The sequence below is a fragment of the Carcharodon carcharias genome, chromosome 4 (genome assembly GCF_017639515.1).
Source record: "Carcharodon carcharias isolate sCarCar2 chromosome 4, sCarCar2.pri, whole genome shotgun sequence".
Taxonomy (NCBI): Eukaryota; Metazoa; Chordata; class Chondrichthyes; order Lamniformes; family Lamnidae; genus Carcharodon; species Carcharodon carcharias.
In genome coordinates this window covers 193,613,553-193,636,676 of record NC_054470.1, presented here as the reverse complement: position 1 = coordinate 193,636,676, position 23,124 = coordinate 193,613,553, and the positions used below count along the sequence as shown (strand labels likewise).

The following is a 23,124-nucleotide window of genomic DNA, read 5'->3' as shown; positions in this document are numbered from 1 at the left end:
GATACAGAGTAAAGCTCCCTCTACACTGTCCCCATCAAACACTCCCAGGACAGGTACAGCACGGGGTTAGATACAGAGTAAAACCCCCTCTACACTGTCGTCATCAAACACTCCCAGGGCAGTGACAGCACGGGGTTAGATACAGAGTAAAACCCCCTCTACACTGTCGTCATCAAACACTCCCAGGGCAGTGACAGCACGGGGTTAGATACAGAGTAAAACCCCCTCTACACTGTCGTCATCAAACACTCCCAGGACAGGTACAGCATGGGGTTAGATACAGAGTAAAGTTCCCTCAACACTATCCCCATCAAACTCTCCCAGGACAGGTACAGCACGGGGTTAGATACAGAGTAAAGCTCCCTCTACACTGTCTCCATCAAACACTCCCAGGACAGGTACAGCACGGAGTTAGATACAGAGTAAATCTCCCTCTACACTGTCCCCATCAAACACTCCCAGGACAGGCACAGCACGGGGTTAGATAAAGAGTAAATCTCCCTCTACACTGTCCCCATCAAACACTCCCAGCACAGCTACAGCACGGGGTTAGATACAGAGTAAAGTTCCCTCTACACTGTCCCCATCAAACACTCCCAGGACAGGTACAGCCCGGGATTAGATACAGAGTAAAGCTACCTCTGCACTGTCTCCGTCAAACACTCCCAGGACAGGTACAGCACGGGGTTAGATACAGAGTAAAGTTCCCTCTACACTGTCCCCATCAAACACTCCCAGGGCAGGTACAGCACGGGGTTAGATACACAGTAAAGCTCCCACTACACTGACCCCATCAAAAACTCCCAGGAAAGATACAGCACAGGAATACATACAGAGTAAAGCTCCTCTACACTGTCTCCATCAAACACTCCAAGGACAGGTACAGCCCGGGGTTAGATACAGATTAAAGCTCCCTCTACACTGTCTCCATCCACACTCCCAGGACAGGAACAGCATTGGGTTGATACAGAGTATAGCTCCCTCTACACTGTCCCCATCAAACACTCCCAGGGCAGGAACAGCACGTGGTTATATACACAGTAAAGCTCCGTCTACACTGTCCCCATCAAACACTCCCAGGACAGGTACAGCACGGGGTTAGATACAGAGTAAAGCTCCGTGTACACTTTCCCCATCAATCAATCCCAGGACAGGTACAGCATGGGGTTAGATACACAGTAAAGCTCCCTGTACACTGTCCCCATCAAACACTCCCACGGCAGGAACAGCACGTGGTTAGATACACAGTAAAGCTCCGTCTACACTGTCCCCATCAAACACTCCCAGGACAGGTACAGCACGGGGTTAGATACAGAGTAAAGCTCCCTCTACACTGTCTCCATCAAACACTCCCAGGACAGGTACAGCACGGGGTTAGATAGAGAGTAAATCTCCCTCTACACTGTCCCCATCAAACACTCCCAGGACAGGTACAGCACGGGGTTAGATACAGAGTAAAGTTCCCTCTACACTGTCCCCATCAAACACTCCCAGGACAGGTACAGCCCGGGGTTAGATACAGAGTAAAGCTACCTCTGCACTGTCTCCGTCAAACACTCCCAGGGCAGGTAGAGCATGGGGCTGATACAGAGTAAAGAGCCCTCTACACTGTCCCCATCAAACACTCCCAGGACAGGTACAGCACGGGGTTAGATACAGAGTAAAGTTCCCTCTACACTGTCCCCATCAAACACTCCCAGGACAGGTACAGCACGGGGTTAGATACAGAGTAAATCTCCCCCTACATTGTCCCCATCAAACACTCCCAGGACAGGTACAGCACGTGGTTAGATACAGAGTAAAGCTCCCTCTACACTGTCTCCATCAAACACTCCCAGGACAGGTACAGCACGGGGTTAGATAAAGAGTAAAGCTCACTCTACACTGTCACCATCAAACACTCCCAGGGCAGGAACAGCACGTGGTTAAATACATAGTAAATCTCCCTCAACACTGTCCCCATCAAACTCTCCCAGGACAGGTACAGCATGGGGTTAGATACAGAGTAAAGCTCCTTCTACACTGTCCCCATCAAACACTCCCAGGACAAGTACAGCACGGGGTTAGATACAGAATAAAGTTCCCTCTACACTATCTCCATCAAACACTCCCAGGACAGGTACAGCACAGGGTTAGATACAGAGTAAAGCTCCCTCTACACCGTCCCCATCAAACACTCCCAGGACAGGTACAGCATGGGGTTGATACAGAGTAAAGCTCCCTCTACACTGTCTCCATCAAACACTCCCAGGGCAGGAACAGCACGTGGTTATATACACAGTAAAGCTCCGTCTACACTGTCCCCATCAAACACTCCCAGGACAGGTACAGCACGGGGTTAGGTAGAGAGTAAATCTCCCTCTACACTGTCCCCATCAAACACTCCCAGGACAGGTACAGCACGGGGTTAGATACAGAGTAAAGCTCCCTCTACACTGTCCCATCAAACACTCCCAGGACAGGTACAGCACGGGGTTAGGTAGAGAGTAAATCTCCCTCTACACTGTCCCCATCAAACACTCCCAGGACAGGTACAGCACGGGGTTAGGTAGAGAGTAAATCTCCCTCTACACTGTCCCCATCAAACACTCCCAGGACAGGTACAGCACGGGGTTAGATACAGAGTAAAGCACCCTCTACACTGTCCCCATCAAACACTCTCAGGAAAGGTGCAGCACAGGGTTAGATACAGAGTAAAGCTCCCTCAACACTATCCCCATCAAACTCTCCCAGGACAGGTACAGCACGGGGTTAGATACAGAGTAAAGATCCCTCTACACTGTCCCCATCAAACACTCCCAGGACAGGTACAGCACGGGGTTAGATACAGAGTAAAGCTCCCTCTACACTGTCACCATCAAACACTCCCAGGACAGGTACAGCACGGGGTTAGATACAGAGTAAAGCTCCCTCGACACTGTCTCCATCAAACACTCCCAGGACAGGTACAGCACGGGGTTAGATACAGAGTAAAGCTCCCTCAGCACTGTCCCCATCAAACAATCCCAGGGCAGGAACAGCACGTGGATAAATACCTAGTAAAGTTCCCTCAACACTATCCCCATCAAACTCTCCCAGGACAGGTACAGCACGGGGTTAGATACAGAGTAAAGCTCCCTCTACACTGTCCACATCAAACACTCCCAGGACAGGTACAGCACGGGGTTAGATAAAGAGTAAAGCTCACTCTACACTGTCGCCATCAAACACTCGCTGGACAGGTACAGCACGGGGTTAGATACAGAGTAAAGCTCCCTCTACACCGTCCCCATCAAACACTCCCAGGGCAGTGACAGCACGGGGTTAGATACAGAGTAAAACCCACTCTACACTGTCGTCATCAAACACTCCCAGGACAGGTACAACACGGGGTTAGATACAGAGTAAAGCTCCCTCTACACCGTCCCCATCAAACACTCCCAGGACAGGTACAGCATGGGGTTAGATAGAGAGTAAAGCTCCATCAACACTGTTTCCATCAAACACTCCCAGGAAAGGTACAGCATGGGGTTAGATACAGAGTAAAGTTCCCTCTACACTGTCCCCATCAAACACTCCCACGGCAGGAACAGCACGTGGTTAGATACACAGTAAAGCTCCGTCTACACTGTCCCCATCAAACACTGCCAGGACAGGTACAGCACGGGGTTAGATAGAGAGTAAATCTCCCTCTACACTGTCCCCATCAAACACTCCCAGGACAGGTACAGCACGGGGTTAGATACAGAGTAAAGTTCCCTCTACACTGTCCCCATCAAACACTCCCAGGACAGGTACAGCACGGGGTTAGATACAGAGTAAAGTTCCCTCTACACTGTCCCCATCAAACACTCCCAGAACAGGTGCAGCACGGGGTTAGATAGAGAGTAAATCTCCCTCTACACTGTCCCCATCAAACACTCCCAGGAAGGTACAGCACAGGGTCAGATACAGAGTAAATCTCACTCTACACTGTCCCCATCAAACGCTCCCAGGACAAGTACAGCACGGGGTTAGATACAGAATAAAGTTCCCTCTACACTGTCCCCATCAAACACTCCCAGGACAGGTAGAGCATGGGGCTGATACAGACTAAAGCTCCCTCTACACTGTCCCCATCAAAAACTCCCAGCACAGCTACAGCACGTGGCTAGATAGAGAGTAAAGTTCCCTCTACACTGTCCCCATCAAACACTCCCAGGACAGGTACAGCACAGGGTTAGATACAGAGTAAATCTCCCTCTACACTGTCCCCATCAAACACTCCCAGGACAGGTACAGCACGGGGTTAGATACAGAGTAAAGCTCACTCTACACTGTCCATCAAACACTCCCAGGACAGGTACAGCACAGGGTTAGATACAGAATAAAGCTCCCTCTACACTATCTCCATCAAACACTCCGAGGACAGTTACAGCACGTGGTTAGATAGAGAGTAAAGTTCCCTCTACACTGTCCCCATCAAACACTCCCAGGACAGGTAAAGCACAGGGTTAGATACAGAGTAAAGCTCCCTCTACACTGTCCCCATCAAACACTCCCAGGACAGGTACAGCATGGGGTTAGATACACAATAAAGCTCCCTCTACACTGTCCCCATCAAACACTCCCAGGATAGGTACAGCATGGGGTTAGATACACAATAAAGCTCCCTCTACATTGTCCCCATCAAACACTCCCAGGAGAGGTACAGCACGGGGTTAGATACAGAGTAAATCTCCCGCTACACTGTCCCCATCAAACACACCCAGGCCTGGTACAGCACGGGGTTAGATACAGAGTAAATCTCCCTCTACACTGTCCCCATCAAACACACCCAGGCCAGGTACAGCACAGAGTTAGATTCAGAGTAAATCTCCCTCTACACTGTCCCCATCAAACACTCCCAAGACAGCAACAGCACGGTGTTAGATACAGAGTAAAGCTCCCTCTACACTGTCTCCATCAAACACTCCCAGGACAGGTACAACACGGGGTTAGATACAGAGTAAAGCTCCCTCTACACTGTCCCCATCAAAGACTCCCAGGACAGGTACAGCACGGGGTTTGATACAGAGTAAAGCTCCCTCTGCACTGTTTCCATCAAACACTCCCAGGCCAGGTACCGCATGGGGTTAGATACAGAGTAAAGCTCCCTCGACACTGTCCCCATCAAACACTCCCAGGCCAGGTACAGCACGGGGTTAGATACAGAGTAAAGCTCCCTCTACACTGTCCCCATCAAAGACTCCCAGGACAGGTACAGCACGGTTTTAGATACACAGTAAATCTCCCGCTACACTGTCCCCATCAAACACACCCAGGCCAGGTACAGCACGGGGTTAGATACAGAGAAAATCTCCCTCTACACTGTCCCCATCAAACACTCCCAGGACAGGTACAGCACGGGGTTAGATACAGAGTAAAGCTCCCTCTACACTGTCACCATCAAACACTCCCAGGACAGGTACAGCACGGGGTTAGATACAGAGTAAAGCTTCCTCGACACTGTCCCCATCAAACACTCCCAGGACAGGTACAGCACGGAGTTAGTTACACAATAAAGCCCCCTCTACACTGTCCCCATCAAACACTCCCAGGACAGGTACAGCACGGGGTTAGATACAGACTAAAGCTCCCTCTACACTATCTCCATCAAACACTCCGAGGACAGTTACAGCATGGGGTTGATACAGAGTAAATCTCCCTCTACACTGTCCCCATCAAACACTCCCAGGACAGGTACAGCACGGGGTTAGATACAGACTACAGCTCCCTCTACACTATCTCCATCAAACACTCCGAGGACAGTTACAGCATGGGGTTGATACAGAGTAAATCTCCCTCTACACTGTCGTCATCAAACTCTCCCAGGACAGGTACAGCACAGGGAAAGATACAGAGTAAAGCTCCCTCTACACTGTCTACATCAAACACTCCCAGGATAGCTACAGCACGGGGTTACATACAGAGTAAAGCTCCCTCGGCACTGTCCCCATCAAACACTCCCAGGGCAGAAACAGCACGTGGTTAAATACATAGTAAAGCTCCCTCAACACTATCCCCATCAAACTCTCCCAGGACAGGTACAGCACGGGGTTAGATACAGAGTAAAGCTCCCTCTACACTGTCTACATCAAACACTCCCAGGATAGCTACAGCACGGGGTTACATACAGAGTAAAGCTCCCTCGGCACTGTCCCCATCAAACACTCCCAGGGCAGGAACAGCACGTGGTTAAATACATAGTAAAGCTCCCTCAACACTATCCCCATCAAACTCTCCCAGGACAGGTACAGCACGGGGTTAGATACAGAGTAAAGATCCCTCTACACTGTCCCTATCAAACACTCCCAGGACAAGTACAGCACGGGGTTAGATACAGAATAAAGTTCCCTCTACACTGTCCCCATCAAACACTCCCACGACAGCTACAGCATGGGGTTAGATACAGAGTAAACCTCCCTCTACACTGTCCCCATCAAACACTTCCAGGACAGGTACAGCACGGGGTTAGATACAGAGTAAAGCTCCCTCTACACTGTCCCCATCAAACACTCCCAGGACAGATACAGCACAGGGTTAGATACAGAGTAAAGCTCCCTCTACACTATCTCTATCAAACACTCCGAGGACAGTTACAGCATGGGGTTAGTTAGAGAGTAAAGTTCCCTCTACACTGTCCTCATCAAACTCTCCCAGGACAGGTACAGCACGGGGTTAGATACAAAGTAAAGCTCCCTCTACACTGTCACCATCAAACGCTCCCAGGAAAGGTGCAGCACAGGGTTAGATACAGAGTAAAGCTCCCTCAACACTATCCCCATCAAACTCTCCCAGGACAGGTACAGCACGGGGTTAGATACAGAGTAAAGATCCCTCTACACTGTCCCCATCAAACACTCCCAGGACAGGTACAGCACGGGGTTAGATACAGAGTAAAGATCCCTCTACACTGTCCCCATCAAACACTCCCAGGACAGGTACAGCACGGGGTTATATACACAGTAAAGCTCCCTCGACACTGTCACCATCAAACACTCCCAGGACAGGTACAGCCCGGGGTTAGATACAGAGTAAAGCTCCCTCGACACTGTCCCCATCAAACACACCCAGGGCAGATACAGCATAGGGTTAGATACAGACTACAGCTCCCTCTACACTATCTCCATCAAACACTCCCAGGACAGGTACAGCACGGGGTTAGATACAGAGTAAAGCTCCCTCAGCACTGTCCCCATCAAACACTCCCAGGACAGGTACAGCCCGGGGTTAGATACAGAGTAAAGCTCCCTCAGCACTGTCCCCATCAAACACTCCCAGGGCAGGTACAGCACGTGGTTAGATACAGAGTAAAGCTCCCTCAACACTATCCCCATCAAACTCTCCCAGGACAGGTACAGCACGGGGTTAGATACAGAGTAAAGCTCCCTCTACACTGTCCCCATCAAACACTCGCTGGACAGGTACAACACGGGGTTAGATACAGAGTAAAGCTCCCTCTACACTGTCTCCATCAAACACTCCCAGGACAGCTACAGCACGGGGTTAGATAAAGAGTAAAGCTCACTCTACACTGTCGCCATCAAACACTCGCTGGACAGGTACAGCACGGGGTTAGATACAGAGTAAAGCTCCCTCTACACTGTCCACATCAAACACTCCCAGGACAGCTACAGCACGGGGTTAGATAAAGAGTAAAGCTCACTCTACACTGTCGCCATCAAACACTCCCAGGACAGGTACAACACGGGGTTAGATACAGAGTAAAGCTCCCTCTACACCGTCCCCATCAAACACTCCCAGGACAGGTACAGCACGGGGTTAGATACAGAGTAAAGCTCCCTCTACACTGTCCCCATCAAACACTCCCAGGACAGGTACAGCATGGGGTTAGATAGAGAGTAAAGCTCCATCAACACTGTTTCCATCAAACACTCCGAGGACAGGTACAGCATGGGGTTAGATACAGAGTAAAGTTCCCTCTACACTGTCCCCATCAAACACTCCCACGGCAGGAACAGCACGTGGTTAGATACACAGTAAAGCTCCGTCTACACTGTCCCCATCAAACACTGCCAGGACAGGTACAGCACGGGGTTAGATAGAGAGTAAATCTCCCTCTACACTGTCCCCATCAAACACTCCCAGGACAGGTACAGCACGGGGTTAGATACAGAGTAAAGTTCCCTCTACACTGTCCCCATCAAACACTCCCAGGACAGGTACAGCACGGGGTTAGATACAGAGTAAAGTTCCCTCTACACTGTCCCCATCAAACACTCCCAGAACAGGTGCAGCACGGGGTTAGATAGAGAGTAAATCTCCCTCTACACTGTCCCCATCAAACACTCCCAGGAAGGTACAGCACAGGGTCAGATACAGAGTAAATCTCACTCTACACTGTCCCCATCAAACACTCCCAGGACAAGTACAGCACGGGGTTAGATACAGAGTAAAGTTCCCTCTACACTGTCCCCATCAAACACTCCCAGGACAGGTAGAGCATGGGGCTGATACAGACTAAAGCTCCCTCTACACTGTCCCCATCAAAAACTCCCAGCACAGCTACAGCACGTGGCTAGATAGAGAGTAAAGTTCCCTCTACACTGTCCCCATCAAACACTCCCAGGACAGGTACAGCACAGGGTTAGATACAGAGTAAATCTCCCTCTACACTGTCCCCATCAAACACTCCCAGGACAGGTACAGCACGGGGTTAGATACAGAGTAAAGCTCACTCTACACTGTCCATCAAACACTCCCAGGACAGGTACAGCACAGGGTTAGATACAGAATAAAGCTCCCTCTACACTATCTCCATCAAACACTCCGAGGACAGTTACAGCACGTGGTTAGATAGAGAGTAAAGTTCCCTCTACACTGTCCCCATCAAACACTCCCAGGACAGGTAAAGCACAGGGTTAGATACAGAGTAAAGCTCCCTCTACACTGTCCCCATCAAACACTCCCAGGACAGGTACAGCATGGGGTTAGATACACAATAAAGCTCCCTCTACACTGTCCCCATCAAACACTCCCAGGACAGGTACAGCATGGGGTTAGATACACAATAAAGCTCCCTCTACATTGTCCCCATCAAACACTCCCAGGAGAGGTACAGCACGGGGTTAGATACAGAGTAAATCTCCCGCTACACTGTCCCCATCAAACACACCCAGGCCTGGTACAGCACGGGGTTAGATACAGAGTAAATCTCCCTCTACACTGTCCCCATCAAACACACCCAGGCCAGGTACAGCACAGAGTTAGATTCAGAGTAAATCTCCCTCTACACTGTCCCCATCAAACACTCCCAGGACAGGTACAACACGGGGTTAGATACAGAGTAAAGCTCCCTCTACACTGTCTCCATCAAACACTCCCAGGACAGGTACAACACGGGGTTAGATACAGAGTAAAGCTCCCGCTACACTGTCTCCATCAAACACTCCCAGGACAGGTACAACACGGGGTTAGATACAGAGTAAAGCTCCCTCTGCACTGTTTCCATCAAACACTCCCAGGCCAGGTACCGCATGGGGTTAGATACAGAGTAAAGCTCCCTCTACACTGTCCTCATCAAACACTCCCAGGCCAGGTACCGCATGGGGTTAGATACAGAGTAAAGCTCCCTCGACACTGTCCCCATCAAACACTCCCAGGCCAGGTACAGCACGGGGTTAGATACAGAGTAAAGCTCCCTCTACACTGTCCCCATCAAAGACTCCCAGGACAGGTACAGCACGGTTTTAGATACACAGTAAATCTCCCGCTACACTGTCCCCATCAAACACACCCAGGCCAGGTACAGCACGGGGTTAGATACAGAGAAAATCTCCCTCTACACTGTCCCCATCAAACACTCCCAGGACAGGTACAGCACGTGGTGAGATACAGAGTAAAGTTCCCTCTACACTGTCCCCATCAAACTCTCCCAGGACAGGTACAGCACGGGGTTAGATACAGAGTAAAGCTCCCTCTACACTGTCACCATCAAACACTCCCAGGACAGGTACAGCACGGGGTTAGATACAGAGTAAAGCTTCCTCGACACTGTCCCCATCAAACACTCCCAGGACAGGTACAGCACGGAGTTAGTTACACAATAAAGCCCCCTCTACACTGTCCCCATCAAACACTCCCAGGACAGGTACAGCACGGGGTTAGATACAGACTACAGCTCCCTCTACACTATCTCCATCAAACACTCCGAGGACAGTTACAGCATGGGGTTGATACAGAGTAAATCTCCCTCTACACTGTCCCCATCAAACACTCCCAGGACAGGTACAGCACGGGGTTAGATACAGACTACAGCTCCCTCTACACTATCTCCATCAAACACTCCGAGGACAGTTACAGCATGGGGTTGATACAGAGTAAATCTCCCTCTACACTGTCCCCATCAAACACTCCCAGGACAGGTACAGCACGGGGTTAGATACAGACTACAGCTCCCTCTACACTATCTCCATCAAACACTCCGAGGACAGTTACAGCATGGGGTTGATACAGAGTAAATCTCCCTCTACACTGTCCCCATCAAACACTCCCAGGACAGGTACAGCACAGGGAAAGATACAGAGTAAAGCTCCCTCTACACTGTCTACATCAAACACTCCCAGGATAGCTACAGCACGGGGTTACATACAGAGTAAAGCTCCCTCGGCACTGTCCCCATCAAACACTCCCAGGGCAGGAACAGCACGTGGTTATATACATAGTAAAGCTCCCTCAACACTATCCCCATCAAACTCTCCCAGGACAGGTACAGCACGGGGTTAGATACAGAGTAAAGCTCCTTCTACACTGTCCCCATCAAACACTCCCAGGACAGGTCAGTACGGGGTTAGATAAAGAGTAAAACTCCCTCTCCCTGGACACCCAGATCCCTCCGCACCTCAACATTCTGCAGTCTCTCTCCATTTAAATAATATTCTGCTTTTCTATTCTTGCTGCTAAAGTGGTCAAATTCCATCTGTCATATTTTTGCCCACTCCTAACCGAGAGACAGAGAGACAGATAGATGGAGACAGAGAGAGATAGAGAGATAGACAGATAGAGAGAGAGGGAGAGAGAGATAGACAGATAGAGAGAGAGAGAGAGAGATAGACAGATAGAGGGAGAGACAGACAGAGAGAAAGAGTGAGAGAGACAGATAGACAGATAGAGAGAGAGAGAGAGATATTAGAGATAGAGACAGATAGACAGATAAAGAGAGAGAGAGAGAAATAAGCACCGAGACATAGCAATAGAAAGATTCAGAGAGACAAAGAGTGGGAAACTGAAGGACCGAGAGCAAGGGGGACAGAGAGAAAGATGGGGAGGAAGAGAGAAAGAGACAGATCCAGAGAGTAACCGACATTGAGAGGCAGAAACAGAGAGGGAGAGTATCGGATCCAGTGCCCTGGTTTGTTGGGGCTAAAGGATCCGGGTTACACCCTTGTTTCAGGATGACTGAGTTGGTACCAAGACTGGGAAGATAAGTAAACCGTTCTTAGAAGAAACACATTCTGTTTATTTACAAAAGGAACTCAGCAGCTACACATGTGCTCACAACTCAAAACTCTGTCTTTACTCTTCAGACTCTAACTCAAAACTACTGACGACAGAGGTAGCCCACGCTATTCTGCTTTGGGTATCAAGATCATGTGAGCTTACACTACAACGTTTGTCTTAAAGGTATATTACACCTCAGATTACTACATCCCTCCCCCTTTATTCAGAAATACATTTTACCATTTTTTCTAAAAATATCAAATTTTTCACACAGATCAATAAGTTACCAAGTCAGTCTTTCTGGGGGGTTTCCTTATGCATGTAGAACATCTCAGCTCTACAGTTTCTGATGTTTGATCCAGCCCTCCCTCACTGTAGTCATCTGAGCATCTGGTTCTCCAGTAGGTACCTGCAAATCTGTTTCTTCGATTCTTTCAAGTACAGCCGGCCCTTCAGGCACATCTATTCTCAGTTGAGTTCTTGCAACAGATGTTGATTCAGTCACGAATGCTGGTGGAATCATTTCTGGGTATTTTGATTCTCCACAAGCCTCCGTACGATTCAATCATCCACTTTCGGGTGGTAAGAAAGAGGTCCAGTTACTGCACTTACTTCACCAAACAACCATGTTGCCCCTTCTCTAAAATTTTTCACCAATACTTTCTCTCCTATGTTAAACGTCCTGCCACGAGTGTGACAGTCATGTCCAGTTTTCTGATTTCCCTGACTCCTTTCCACCCTCCCCCCCCGCCAGCAAAGTTTGGCACATTAAGCTCAATCTCGCTCGGAGATGGTGTTTCATCAACAATCCCACAGGTGTGACACCTGTTGTCATATGAGGGATGGTTCCATAATGGAAAAGAAAACTTGCTCATTTGGCCGCTGTAGAATCTCCAGAAAATTTCCTCTTACCAGATTTGTACACTCAGACTGCTCTCTCGGCCTGTCCATTTGAAGTAGGGTGGTATGGTGACATTCTCACATGAGTAATACCGTTGAGGTTGCTAAATTGGTGAAATTCAGCACTGGTGAATACTGCTCCATTGTCTGATGCGACCATTTCAGGTAATCCATTGATTGCGAGACTTTGTTGTAGCTTGTATATTGTAGCAGGAGACCTCACTTCACATATGTCCATCCATTTTGAATGTGCATCAACGATAAGTAGAAACATCGTTCCCATAAAAGGCCCCACAAAGCCGATGTGTACTCACACCCATGGCCTTCTCGGCCACTCCCGGGGGTGTAACAGAACTGTTACAAGTCATTTTTGTACTTGCTGGCATTGCAGACAAGTTCTCACCAAGTTTTCTATTTCTCCATCCATAAATAGCTACGTGTTAAAGCCTTCATTTTGGAAATTCCGGGTTCTGCGCCATTCCATTGCCAGAGCAATTTCCAATGCCTTCTGAAAATCCAAATTTGTTTCTCTTCGAATCGCATCCTCACTTAGACTGCACACCAAACGATCTCTGACCGTATCACTGACAGGTGTACCAAACCCACAATATTCTTTTACTTGTTTCAGACTTGCCACATAACAAGCAACTGCCTCCCCCGTGGCTCTATTCCTTGAGTTAAACTTGAACCGGTGCCATCATCTGGTCATGGTTCTTTAGGAGGTTCACTAAGTCATCAGAAACTCTTTGAGTCTGTGGCACTGAGTGCCAACAAATTGCAAATTAATCCATATGTCTTACTCCCACACGTGGATAAGCAGATCGCACGCTTTTTCTCCTCCCCTGCGATGTCATCGACCTGGAGGGAGAACATGATGGGACCAGTCGTCCAAGGTTGGATGGAGAGGGTCAACTCTTCCCAATTGCGGCAAGCTCTGAGGGGGTTGCTTTGATCGTCAGGAAGGAAGTTTTTCTTTACTTACAATTACCATGCGAGGTGTGGCCCAATTTCAGTTATTCTGATTTCCTTCGTCCTTTCTAGCCTTTTACCTCTTCCTTTTTGGGTCTTTTTTTGATTTTTTTCTCTCGTCGCCAATTTGTTGGGGTCCAGTGCCCTGGTTTGTTGGGGCTAAAGGATCTGGGTTGCACCCTTGTTTCGGGATGAGCGAGTTGGTACAGAGACAGAGAAGATCAGTAAACCATTCTTAGAAGAAACACATTGTTTCTTTACAAAAGGAACTCAGCAGCTACACTTGTGTGCTCACAACTCAAAACTCTGTCTTTATTCTTCAGACTCTAACTCAAGACTACTGACTACAGAGGTAGCCAGCGCTGCTCTGCTATTGGGTATCAAGATCATGTGATCTTACATTACAACATTTGTCTTAAAGGTATATTGCACATCAGATTACTACAGAGAGAGAGAGAGACAGGCATAGAGAGAGAGAGGGAGAGATGGAGATAGTAAGAGAGAGAGACAGAGGGAAAGAAACAAGGAGAGAAGTGGCAACAGAGAGAAATAATAGAGGAGACAGAAGATATGACAGATAAAAGGGCGAGAGGCAAAGGGACAGATATAGAGAGGTCGAGAGACAGGGAGACAAAGAGAAACCACGAGTCAGAGAGGGAGAGAATATTATGAATTTGATTCCAGTGAGCTCTCCTGGGTTTAACAGTCGGTCTCGGAGGTTAAAGGGCATTGAGGTCTAACGGACTGTAATAGCTAATTCGTTTTAAATCCTGTTTGTGAGTTTCCTGCAGCTGTCAACATGTTTACAAACCCCAGACACACACAGTTCTCCACCAGCAGAGGATTTCTGCAGCAACATCTTCATTAGCTTCGACCCAATAAATGTGATAGTGAGGGAGAACAATGAGCACAGTCTGCACCTTCCCAAACAAGCTCGCAATCCAAGAATTTATAATTCAGCATTTTCAGGTTAATCAATTATGGAGTGAAGGAAATTCTCATTTTAACACAATCAATGGTTATTATATTGATAGACTTTTATTACGTCCTCTTATCTCTCACCCCCTTTATTTTACTCTTCAATCTGACCCTCTTTCTGTTTTGTTCTCACACTCTTGCTCTTACTGTTTCACGCCCATCCCTATCTAACACTCTTTGCTTTCTCTCTCACCGCCCTCCATCACTCACAATTTTCTCTCTCTTTCCTTCCACACTCTCCACAGCCTCTATCTCCCTCCTTACCCTCCTCACTTCCTGCCACTGTCTGTCCCTCTGTTTCAATCTCTGCCTCTTGCACAATGCCCAAGCTGTTTTCTCTCCCTCTCTTTTTCTCTATCTCCCGACCTACCCTCCATCCCATCCCCTCTTCCTTCTACCACATTCTGTCTCATTCTCTCTTCCCACCTCTGCTTCACCTTTCTTCATGCATCCCCCAATCAAACCCACCCCTCCCCCAATCAGACCCACCCCACTCCCAATCACACCTACCCCTCCCCAATCACACCCACCCCTCCCCCATTACACCCACCCCTCCCCATTACACCCACCCCTCCCCCAATCACACCCACCCCTCCCCCAATCACACCCACCCCTCCCCCAATCACACCCACCCCTCCCCAATCACACCCACCCCTCCCCCAATCAGACCCACCCCTCCCCCAATCACACCCACCCCTCCCCCAATCACACCCACCCCTCCCCCATTACACACACCCCTCCCCAATCACACCCACCCCTCCCCCAATCACACCCACCCCTCCCCCAATGACACCCACCCCTCCCCCAATGACACCCACCCCTCCCCAATCACACCCACCCCTCCGCCGATCACCCACCCCTCCCCAATCACACACACCCCTCCCCCAATCACACACACCCCTCCCCCGATCACACCCACCCCTCCCCCGATCACACCCACCCCTCCCCCAATCACACCCACCCCTCCCCCAATCACACCCACCCCTCCCCCAATCACACCCACCCCTCCCCCATTACACCCACCCCTCCCCAATCACACCCACCCCTCCCCAATCACACCCACCGCTCCCCCAATCACACCCACCCATCCCCCAATCACACCCACCCCTCCCCCATTACACACACCCCTCCCCAATCACACCCACCCCTCCCCCAAGCACACCCACCCCTCCCCCAAGCACACCCACCCCTCCCCAATCACACTCACCCCTCCCCCAATCACACTCACCCCTCCCCCATTACACCCACCCCTCCCCAATCACACCCACCCCTCCCCCGATCACACATATCCCTCCCCCGATCATACCCACCCCTCCCCAATCACACCCACCCCTCCCCCATTACACACACCCCTCCCCAATCACACCCATCCCTCCCCAATCACACCCACCCCTCCCCCAATCACACCCACCCCTCCCCCAATCACACCCACCCCTCCCCCAATCACACCCACCCCTCCCCCAATCACACCCACCCCTCCCCAGTTAGACCCACCCCTCCCCCAATCACACCCACCCCTCCCCCAATCACACCCACCCCTCCCCCAATCACACCCACCCCTCCCCCAATCACACCCACCCCTCCCCAATCACACCCACCCCTCCCCCAATCACACCCACCCCTCCCCAATCACACCCACCCCTCCCCCATTACACCCACCCCTCCCCCAATCACACCCACCCCTCCCCCAATCACACCCACCCCTCCCCCAATCACACCCACCCCTCCCCAATCACACCCACCCCTCCCCCAATCACACCCACCCCTCCCCCATTACACCCACCCCTCCCCCAATCACACCCACCGCTCCCCAATCACACCCACCGCTCCCCCAATCACACCCACCCCTCCCCCAATCACACCCACCCCTCCTCCAATCACACCCACCCCTCCCCCAATCATACCCACCCCTCCCCAATCACACCCACCCCTCCCCCAATCACACCCACCCCTCCCCCATTACACCCACCCCTCCCCCATTACACCCACCCCTCCCCCGATCACACCCACCCCTCCCCCGATCACACCAACCCCTCCCCCGATCACACCCACCCCTCCCCCGATCACACCCACCCCTCCCCCGATCACACCCACCCCTCCCCCGATCACACCCACCCCTCCCCAATCACACCCACCCCTCCCCAATCACACCCACCCCTCCCCAATCACACCCACCCCTCCCCCAATCACACCCACCCCTCCCCCATTACACCCACCCCTCCCCCATTACACCCACCCCTCCCCCAATCACACCCACCCCTCCCCCAATCACACCCACCCCTCCCCAATCACACCCACCCCTCCCCCAATCACACACACCCCTCCCCCATTACACCCACCCCTCCCCAATCACACCCACCCCTCCCCCGATCACACCCACCCCTCCGCCAATCACACCCACCCCTCCCCCAATCAAACCCACCCCTCCCCAATCACACCCACCCCTCCCCCATTACACACACCCCTCCCCAATCACACCCATCCCTCCCCAATCACACCCACCCCTCCCCCAATCACACCCACCCCTCCCCCAATCACACCCACCCCTCCCCCAATCACACCCACCCCTCCCCCAATCACACCCACCCCTCCCCAGTTAGACCCACCCCTCCCCCAATCACACCCACCCCTCCCCCAATCACACCCACCCCTCCCCCAATCACACCCACCCCTCCCCCAATCACACCCACCCCTCCCCAATCACACCCACCCCTCCCCCAATCACACCCACCCCTCCCCAATCACACCCACCCCTCCCCCATTACACCCACCCCTCCCCCAATCACACCCACCCCTCCCCCAATCACACCCACCCCTCCCCCAATCACACCCACCCCTCCCCAATCACACCCACCCCTCCCCCAATCACACCCACCCCTCCCCCATTACACCCACCCCTCCCCCAATCACACCCACCGCTCCCCAATCACACCCACCGCTCCCCCAATCACACCCACCCCTCCCCCAATCACACCCACCCCTCCTCCAATCACACCCACCCCTCCCCCAATCATACCCACCCCTCCCCAATCACACCCACCCCTCCCCCAATCACACCCACCCCTCCCCCATTACACCCACCCCTCCCCCATTACACCCACCCCTCCCCCGATCACACCCACCCCTCCCCCGATCACACCAACCCCTCCCCCGATCACACCCACCCCTCCCCCGATCACACCCACCCCTCCCCCGATCACACCCACCTCTCCCCCGATCACACCCACCCCTCCCCAATCACACCCACCCCTCCCCAATCACACCCACCCCTCCCCAATCACACCCACCCCTCCCCCAATCACACCCACCCCTCCCCCATTACACCCACCCCTCCTCCATTACACCCACCCCTCCCCCAATCACACCCACCCCTCCCCCAATCACACCCACCCCTCCCCAATCACACCCACCCCTCCCCCAATCACACACACCCCTCCCCCATTACACCCACCCCTCCCCAATCACACCCACCCCTCCCCCGATCACACCCACCCCTCCGCCAATCACACCCACCCCTCCCCCAATCAAACCCACCCCTCCCCAATCACACCCACCCCTCCCCCATTACACACACCCCTCCCCAATCACACCCACCCCTCCCCCAATCACACCCACCCCTCCCCCAATCACACCCACCCCTCCCCAGTTAGACCCACCCCTCCCCCAATCACACCCACCCCTCCCCCAATCACACCCACCCCTCCCCCAATCACACCCACCCCTCCCCCAATCACACCCACCCCTCCCCAATCACACCCACCCCTCCCCCAATCACACCCACCCCTCCCCAATCACACCCACCCCTCCCCCATTACACCCACCCCTCCCCCAATCACACCCACCCCTCCCCCAATCACACCCACCCCTCCCCCAATCACACCCACCCCTCCCCAATCACACCCACCCCTCCCCCAATCACACCCACCCCTCCCCCATTACACCCACCCCTCCCCCAATCACACCCACCGCTCCCCAATCACACCCACCGCTCCCCCAATCACACCCACCCCTCCCCCAATCACACCCACCCCTCCTCCAATCACACCCACCCCTCCCCCAATCATACCCACCCCTCCCCAATCACACCCACCCCTCCCCCAATCACACCCACCCCTCCCCCATTACACCCACCCCTCCCCCATTACACCCACCCCTCCCCCGATCACACCCACCCCTCCCCCGATCACACCAACCCCTCCCCCGATCACACCCACCCCTCCCCCGATCACACCCACCCCTCCCCCGATCACACCCACCCCTCCCCCGATCACACCCACCCCTCCCCAATCACACCCACCCCTCCCCAATCACACCCACCCCTCCCCAATCACACCCACCCCTCCCCCAATCACACCCACCCCTCCCCCATTACACCCACCCCTCCTCCATTACACCCACCCCTCCCCCAATCACACCCACCCCTCCCCCAATCACACCCACCCCTCCCCAATCACACCCACCCCTCCCCCAATCACACACACCCCTCCCCCATTACACCCACCCCTCCCCAATCACACCCACCCCTCCCCCGATCACACCCACCCCTCCGCCAATCACACCCACCCCTCCCCCAATCAAACCCACCCCTCCCCAATCACACCCACCCCTCCCCCATTACACACACCCCTCCCCAATCACACCCACCCCTCCCCCAATCACACCCACCCCTCCCCCAATCACACCCACCCCTCCCCCATTGCACCCACCCCTCCCCCAATCACACCCACCCCTCCCCCAATCACACACACCCCTCCCCCAATCACACCCACCCCTCCCCCATTACACCCACCCCTCCCCCGATCACCCACCCCTCCCCAATCACACCCACCCCTCCCCAATCACACCCACCCCTCCCCCAATCACACACACCCCTACCCCAATCACACCCACCCCTCCCCCATTACACCCACCCCTCCCCCGATCACCCACCCCTCCCCAATCACACCCACCCCTCCCCAATCACACCCACCCCTCCCCCAATCGCACCCACCCCTCCCCCAATCACAACCACCCCTCCCCAATCACACACACCCCTCCCCCAATCACACCTACCCCTCCCCCTATCATACCCACCCCTCCCCCAATCATACCCACCCCTCCCCAATCACACCCACCCCTCCCCCAATCATACCCACCCCTCCCCAATCACACCCACCCCTCCCCAATCACACCCACCCCTCCCGCAATCACACCCACCCCTCCCCCAATCACACCCACCCCTCCCCCAATCACACCCACCCCTCCCCAATCACACCCACCCCTCCCCCAATCATACCCACCCCTCCCCAATCACACCCACCCCTCCCCCAATCATACCCACCCCTCCCCCAATCAGACCCACCCCTCCCCCAATCAGACCCACCCCTCCCCAATTACACCCACCCCTCCCCAATCACACCCACCCCTCCCCCATTACACCCACCCCTCCCCCATTACACCCACCCCTCCCCCATTACACCCACCCCTCCCCCAATCACACTCACCCCTCCCCAATCACACACACCCCTCCCCCAATCACACCCACCCCTCCCCAATCACACCCTCCCCCCCAATCACACCCTCCGTCTCCCCCAATCACACCCTCCGTCTCCCCCAATCACACCCACCCCTCCCCCAATCACACCCACCCCTCCCCCAATCACACCCACCCCTCCCCAATCACACCCACCCCTCCCCAATCAACCTACCCCTCCCCCAATCGCACCCACCCCTCCCCCAATCACACCCACCCCTCCCCAATTACACCCACCCCTCCCCCAATCACACCCACCCCTCCCCCAATCACACCCAGCCCTCCCCCGAACACACACACCCCTCCCCCAATCACACCCACCCATCCCCCATTACACCCACCCCTCCCCAATCACACCCACCCCTCCCCCAATCACACCCACCCCTCCCCCAATCACACCCACCCCTCCCCCAATCACACCCACCCCTCCCCCAATCACACTCACCCCTCCCCAATCACACACACCCCTCCCCCAATCACACCCACCCCTCCCCCAATCACACCCACCCCTCCCCAATCACACTCACCCCTCCCCAATCACACTCACCCCTCCCCAATCACACTCACCCCTCCCCCAATCACACACACCCCTCCCCAATCACACCCACCCCTCCCCCAATCACACCCACCCCTCCCCCAATCACACCCACCCCTCCCCCAATCACACCCACCCCTCCCCCAATCACACCCACCCCTCCCCCAAACACACCCACCCCTCCCCCAATCACACCCACCCCTCCCCAATCACACCCACCCCTCCCCAATCACACTCACCCCTCCCCAATCACACTCACCCCTCCCCCAATCACACCCACCCCTCCCCCAATCACACCCACCCCTCCCCCAATCACACCCACCCCTCCCCCAATCACACCCACCCCTCCCCCAATCACACTCTCCCCCCTCTCGAGTTTACATAACCAGTGTGGTCAGGATGTGAAAGATTCCCTCGGGACTCTCTTCTGCCTGGGGCAACATTGGCAACGTGGGGCAACATTGGCCTACCTCAGGAGGCTGGCAAGATGACTCTGGGCTGTCTTGCGGCCTGAAGGAGGGTGGCACAGTCTAAACCCCCTCTGGACCCCCCATTCCCATTGGACACGGGCAGGGAGGGGCTGTCACATTTAGCGCACGTGACAGATTTCACCACAGGAACCGTCTTCCATGACTAAAACATGAACAAAATCACCCACAGGACAGCAGCACCCCCCACACCCTCCCTCCGATCGCTGCCCCATCGCTGCCGAGCGTTGGCGCGATGCACCCCGCGGTTGAGCTGTCCCGTAGCCACCCCGGGGTGGGGGGGGGAGGAATTTCTCCTGCTTTCCGTGAACTGAGCATAAAGACTGTGGCTTCACACCCACCCACCCCCCCCACCTCACCATCTCCCTGAGGCACCCCGCACCGCAAGCACCAAGATAGGGACAGCATTCCCATCTAGACCCACAGCTTTCCGGAAGGTTCTTCCTTGTCACTGGGGCGCGGTTGGCCTCGGCTATTCCACTGGGTTGAGCATGGAGAATGGGATGATCCCATCCCAAGATATTGCACTTCAAGGGGCAGGACTGACAGGAATGCCCTGCCCTCACTCCTCCAACCCTGAAGAAAATGTCCTAGGGTTGGTGGGGAGGGGCAGGGGGGGTGTGGGGTGGGGGTTGGGGGGGTGGGGTGCAGGGGGTGGGGGGAGTGCAGGAATGCAGGTTGGGGATGGCGGGCAGAGGGTAGTGGGTTGTTCATGATCCATCCTCGATGCACAATCGCTTGAATCAGACTCGCCCCAGGAGTTCAGCCTCTTACCTGGTCTCCGCGGAGGAGTCCTCTCCCACTTGAAGCACGCCGTCTGGGCGGAGAAGAGAACCAGGAACAGGAGGGGGGCCGAAGGGCCCGATTTCCCCCAAACTCCCATCCGGAGAGAGGCCAGAAGTCCCGAGCGAGCAGGTTCCCCCTGACGCACAGAGAGGGGAGGGGGGTGACACCGGAGAAGGGTTTTGCCCAGGTCTGCAGACGATGGGGAACGAGACGTAGAGGATCTGGACCTCCTACCGAACTCAGCAGACAGCAGTTTACACAAACGAATTGCTACCAGAAGCAAACTGATTCTGACAGAGTCTGTCCCTCTCAGAGTAACGATTAGGGAGGAGGGGTACGAAACTCCTGAAGAAAACAAGTGGTTTAATGGTTCATCCCCATGAAAGGTTTGCCCTCTTACCCTCCTCCTCTTTTGTTTTTCTCTCTTTCTCCTTTTCCTTCCCCCTCTCTCTTTCTCCCTGTCTTTCTCTCTCCCTTTCTCCCTATCTGTCTTTCTCTCTCCCTGTTTGTTTCTTTCTGTCTCTCTCTCTCTCTCTGCCACTCTGTCTCTCTGTCTCTCCCTCTCTCTCACTCTTTGTCACTCTGTCTCTCTCTCTCTCTCTGTCACTTTGTCTCTCTCTCTCTCTCTTTGTCACTCTGTCTCTCTCTCTCTCTCTTTGTCACTCTGTCTCTCTCTCTCTCTCTGTCACTCTGTCTCTCTCTCTCTCTCTTTGTCACTCTGTCTCTCTCTCTCTCTGTCACTCTGTCTCTCTCTCTCTCTCTTTGTCACTCTGTCTCTCTCTCTCTCTCTGTCACTCTGTCTCTCTCTCTCTCTCTTTGTCACTCTGTCTCTCTCTCTCTCTGTCACTCTGTCTCTCTCTCTCTCTCTTTGTCACTCTGTCTCTCTCTCTCTCTCTGTCACTCTGTCTCTCTCTCTCTCTCTTTGTCACTCTGTCTCTCTCTCTCTCTCTTTGTCACTCTGTCTCTCTCTCTCTCTGTCACTCTGTCTCTCTCTCTCTCTCTTTGTCACTCTGTCTCTCTCTCTCTCTGTCACTCTGTCTCTCTCTCTCTCTCTTTGTCACTCTGTCTCTCTCTCTCTCTCTCTTTGTCACTCTGTCTCTCTCTCTCTCTCTGTCACTCTGTATCTCTCTCTCTCTCTCTCTCTCTCTCTCCCCACCCCTCTCTCTCTGTCTTGTTGAACGCAGTTGCTCCTTCAAGACAGGAGAGATCCGACGGCTAAGGAGATAAGTGAAGTTTAATCCTGTGCTGATGTAAGGGAAGCCCAGATGTAGCTAACTTTAGCATGGCAGGATGAACATTTAAAGCAACATCACCCACTCAGTGGAGTGGCTTTGAAGTTTACTGGAGAATCATACCTCGACCAGATGTAACAACAAACCTGTTTGAGGCTTATTCTCCAGTAAAGCTGCTGCCAGTTATTAAATGGGCAGCATTACTTTTTTAAAAAAAAATCAGTATTTAAGAGAATTTTGGAAGGGCAAAGGGCAGGGAGGAAG

At 53.4% G+C, this 23,124-nt stretch overlaps 1 protein-coding gene across 1 annotated transcript in view; it reads right to left on the bottom strand.

Moving 5' to 3' along the window:
• Positions 1–22,084, bottom strand: part of LOC121276897 (pikachurin) — a 230,528-nt gene extending 208,444 nt beyond the window's left edge. The window contains exon 1 of the mRNA XM_041185517.1: positions 21,617–22,084. Coding sequence (XP_041041451.1) covers positions 21,617–21,725 — 109 coding nt within the window. The 5' untranslated portion in view covers positions 21,726–22,084. The remainder of the gene's footprint in view (positions 1–21,616) is intronic.
• Between the last annotated feature and the right edge of the window lie 1,040 nt (positions 22,085–23,124).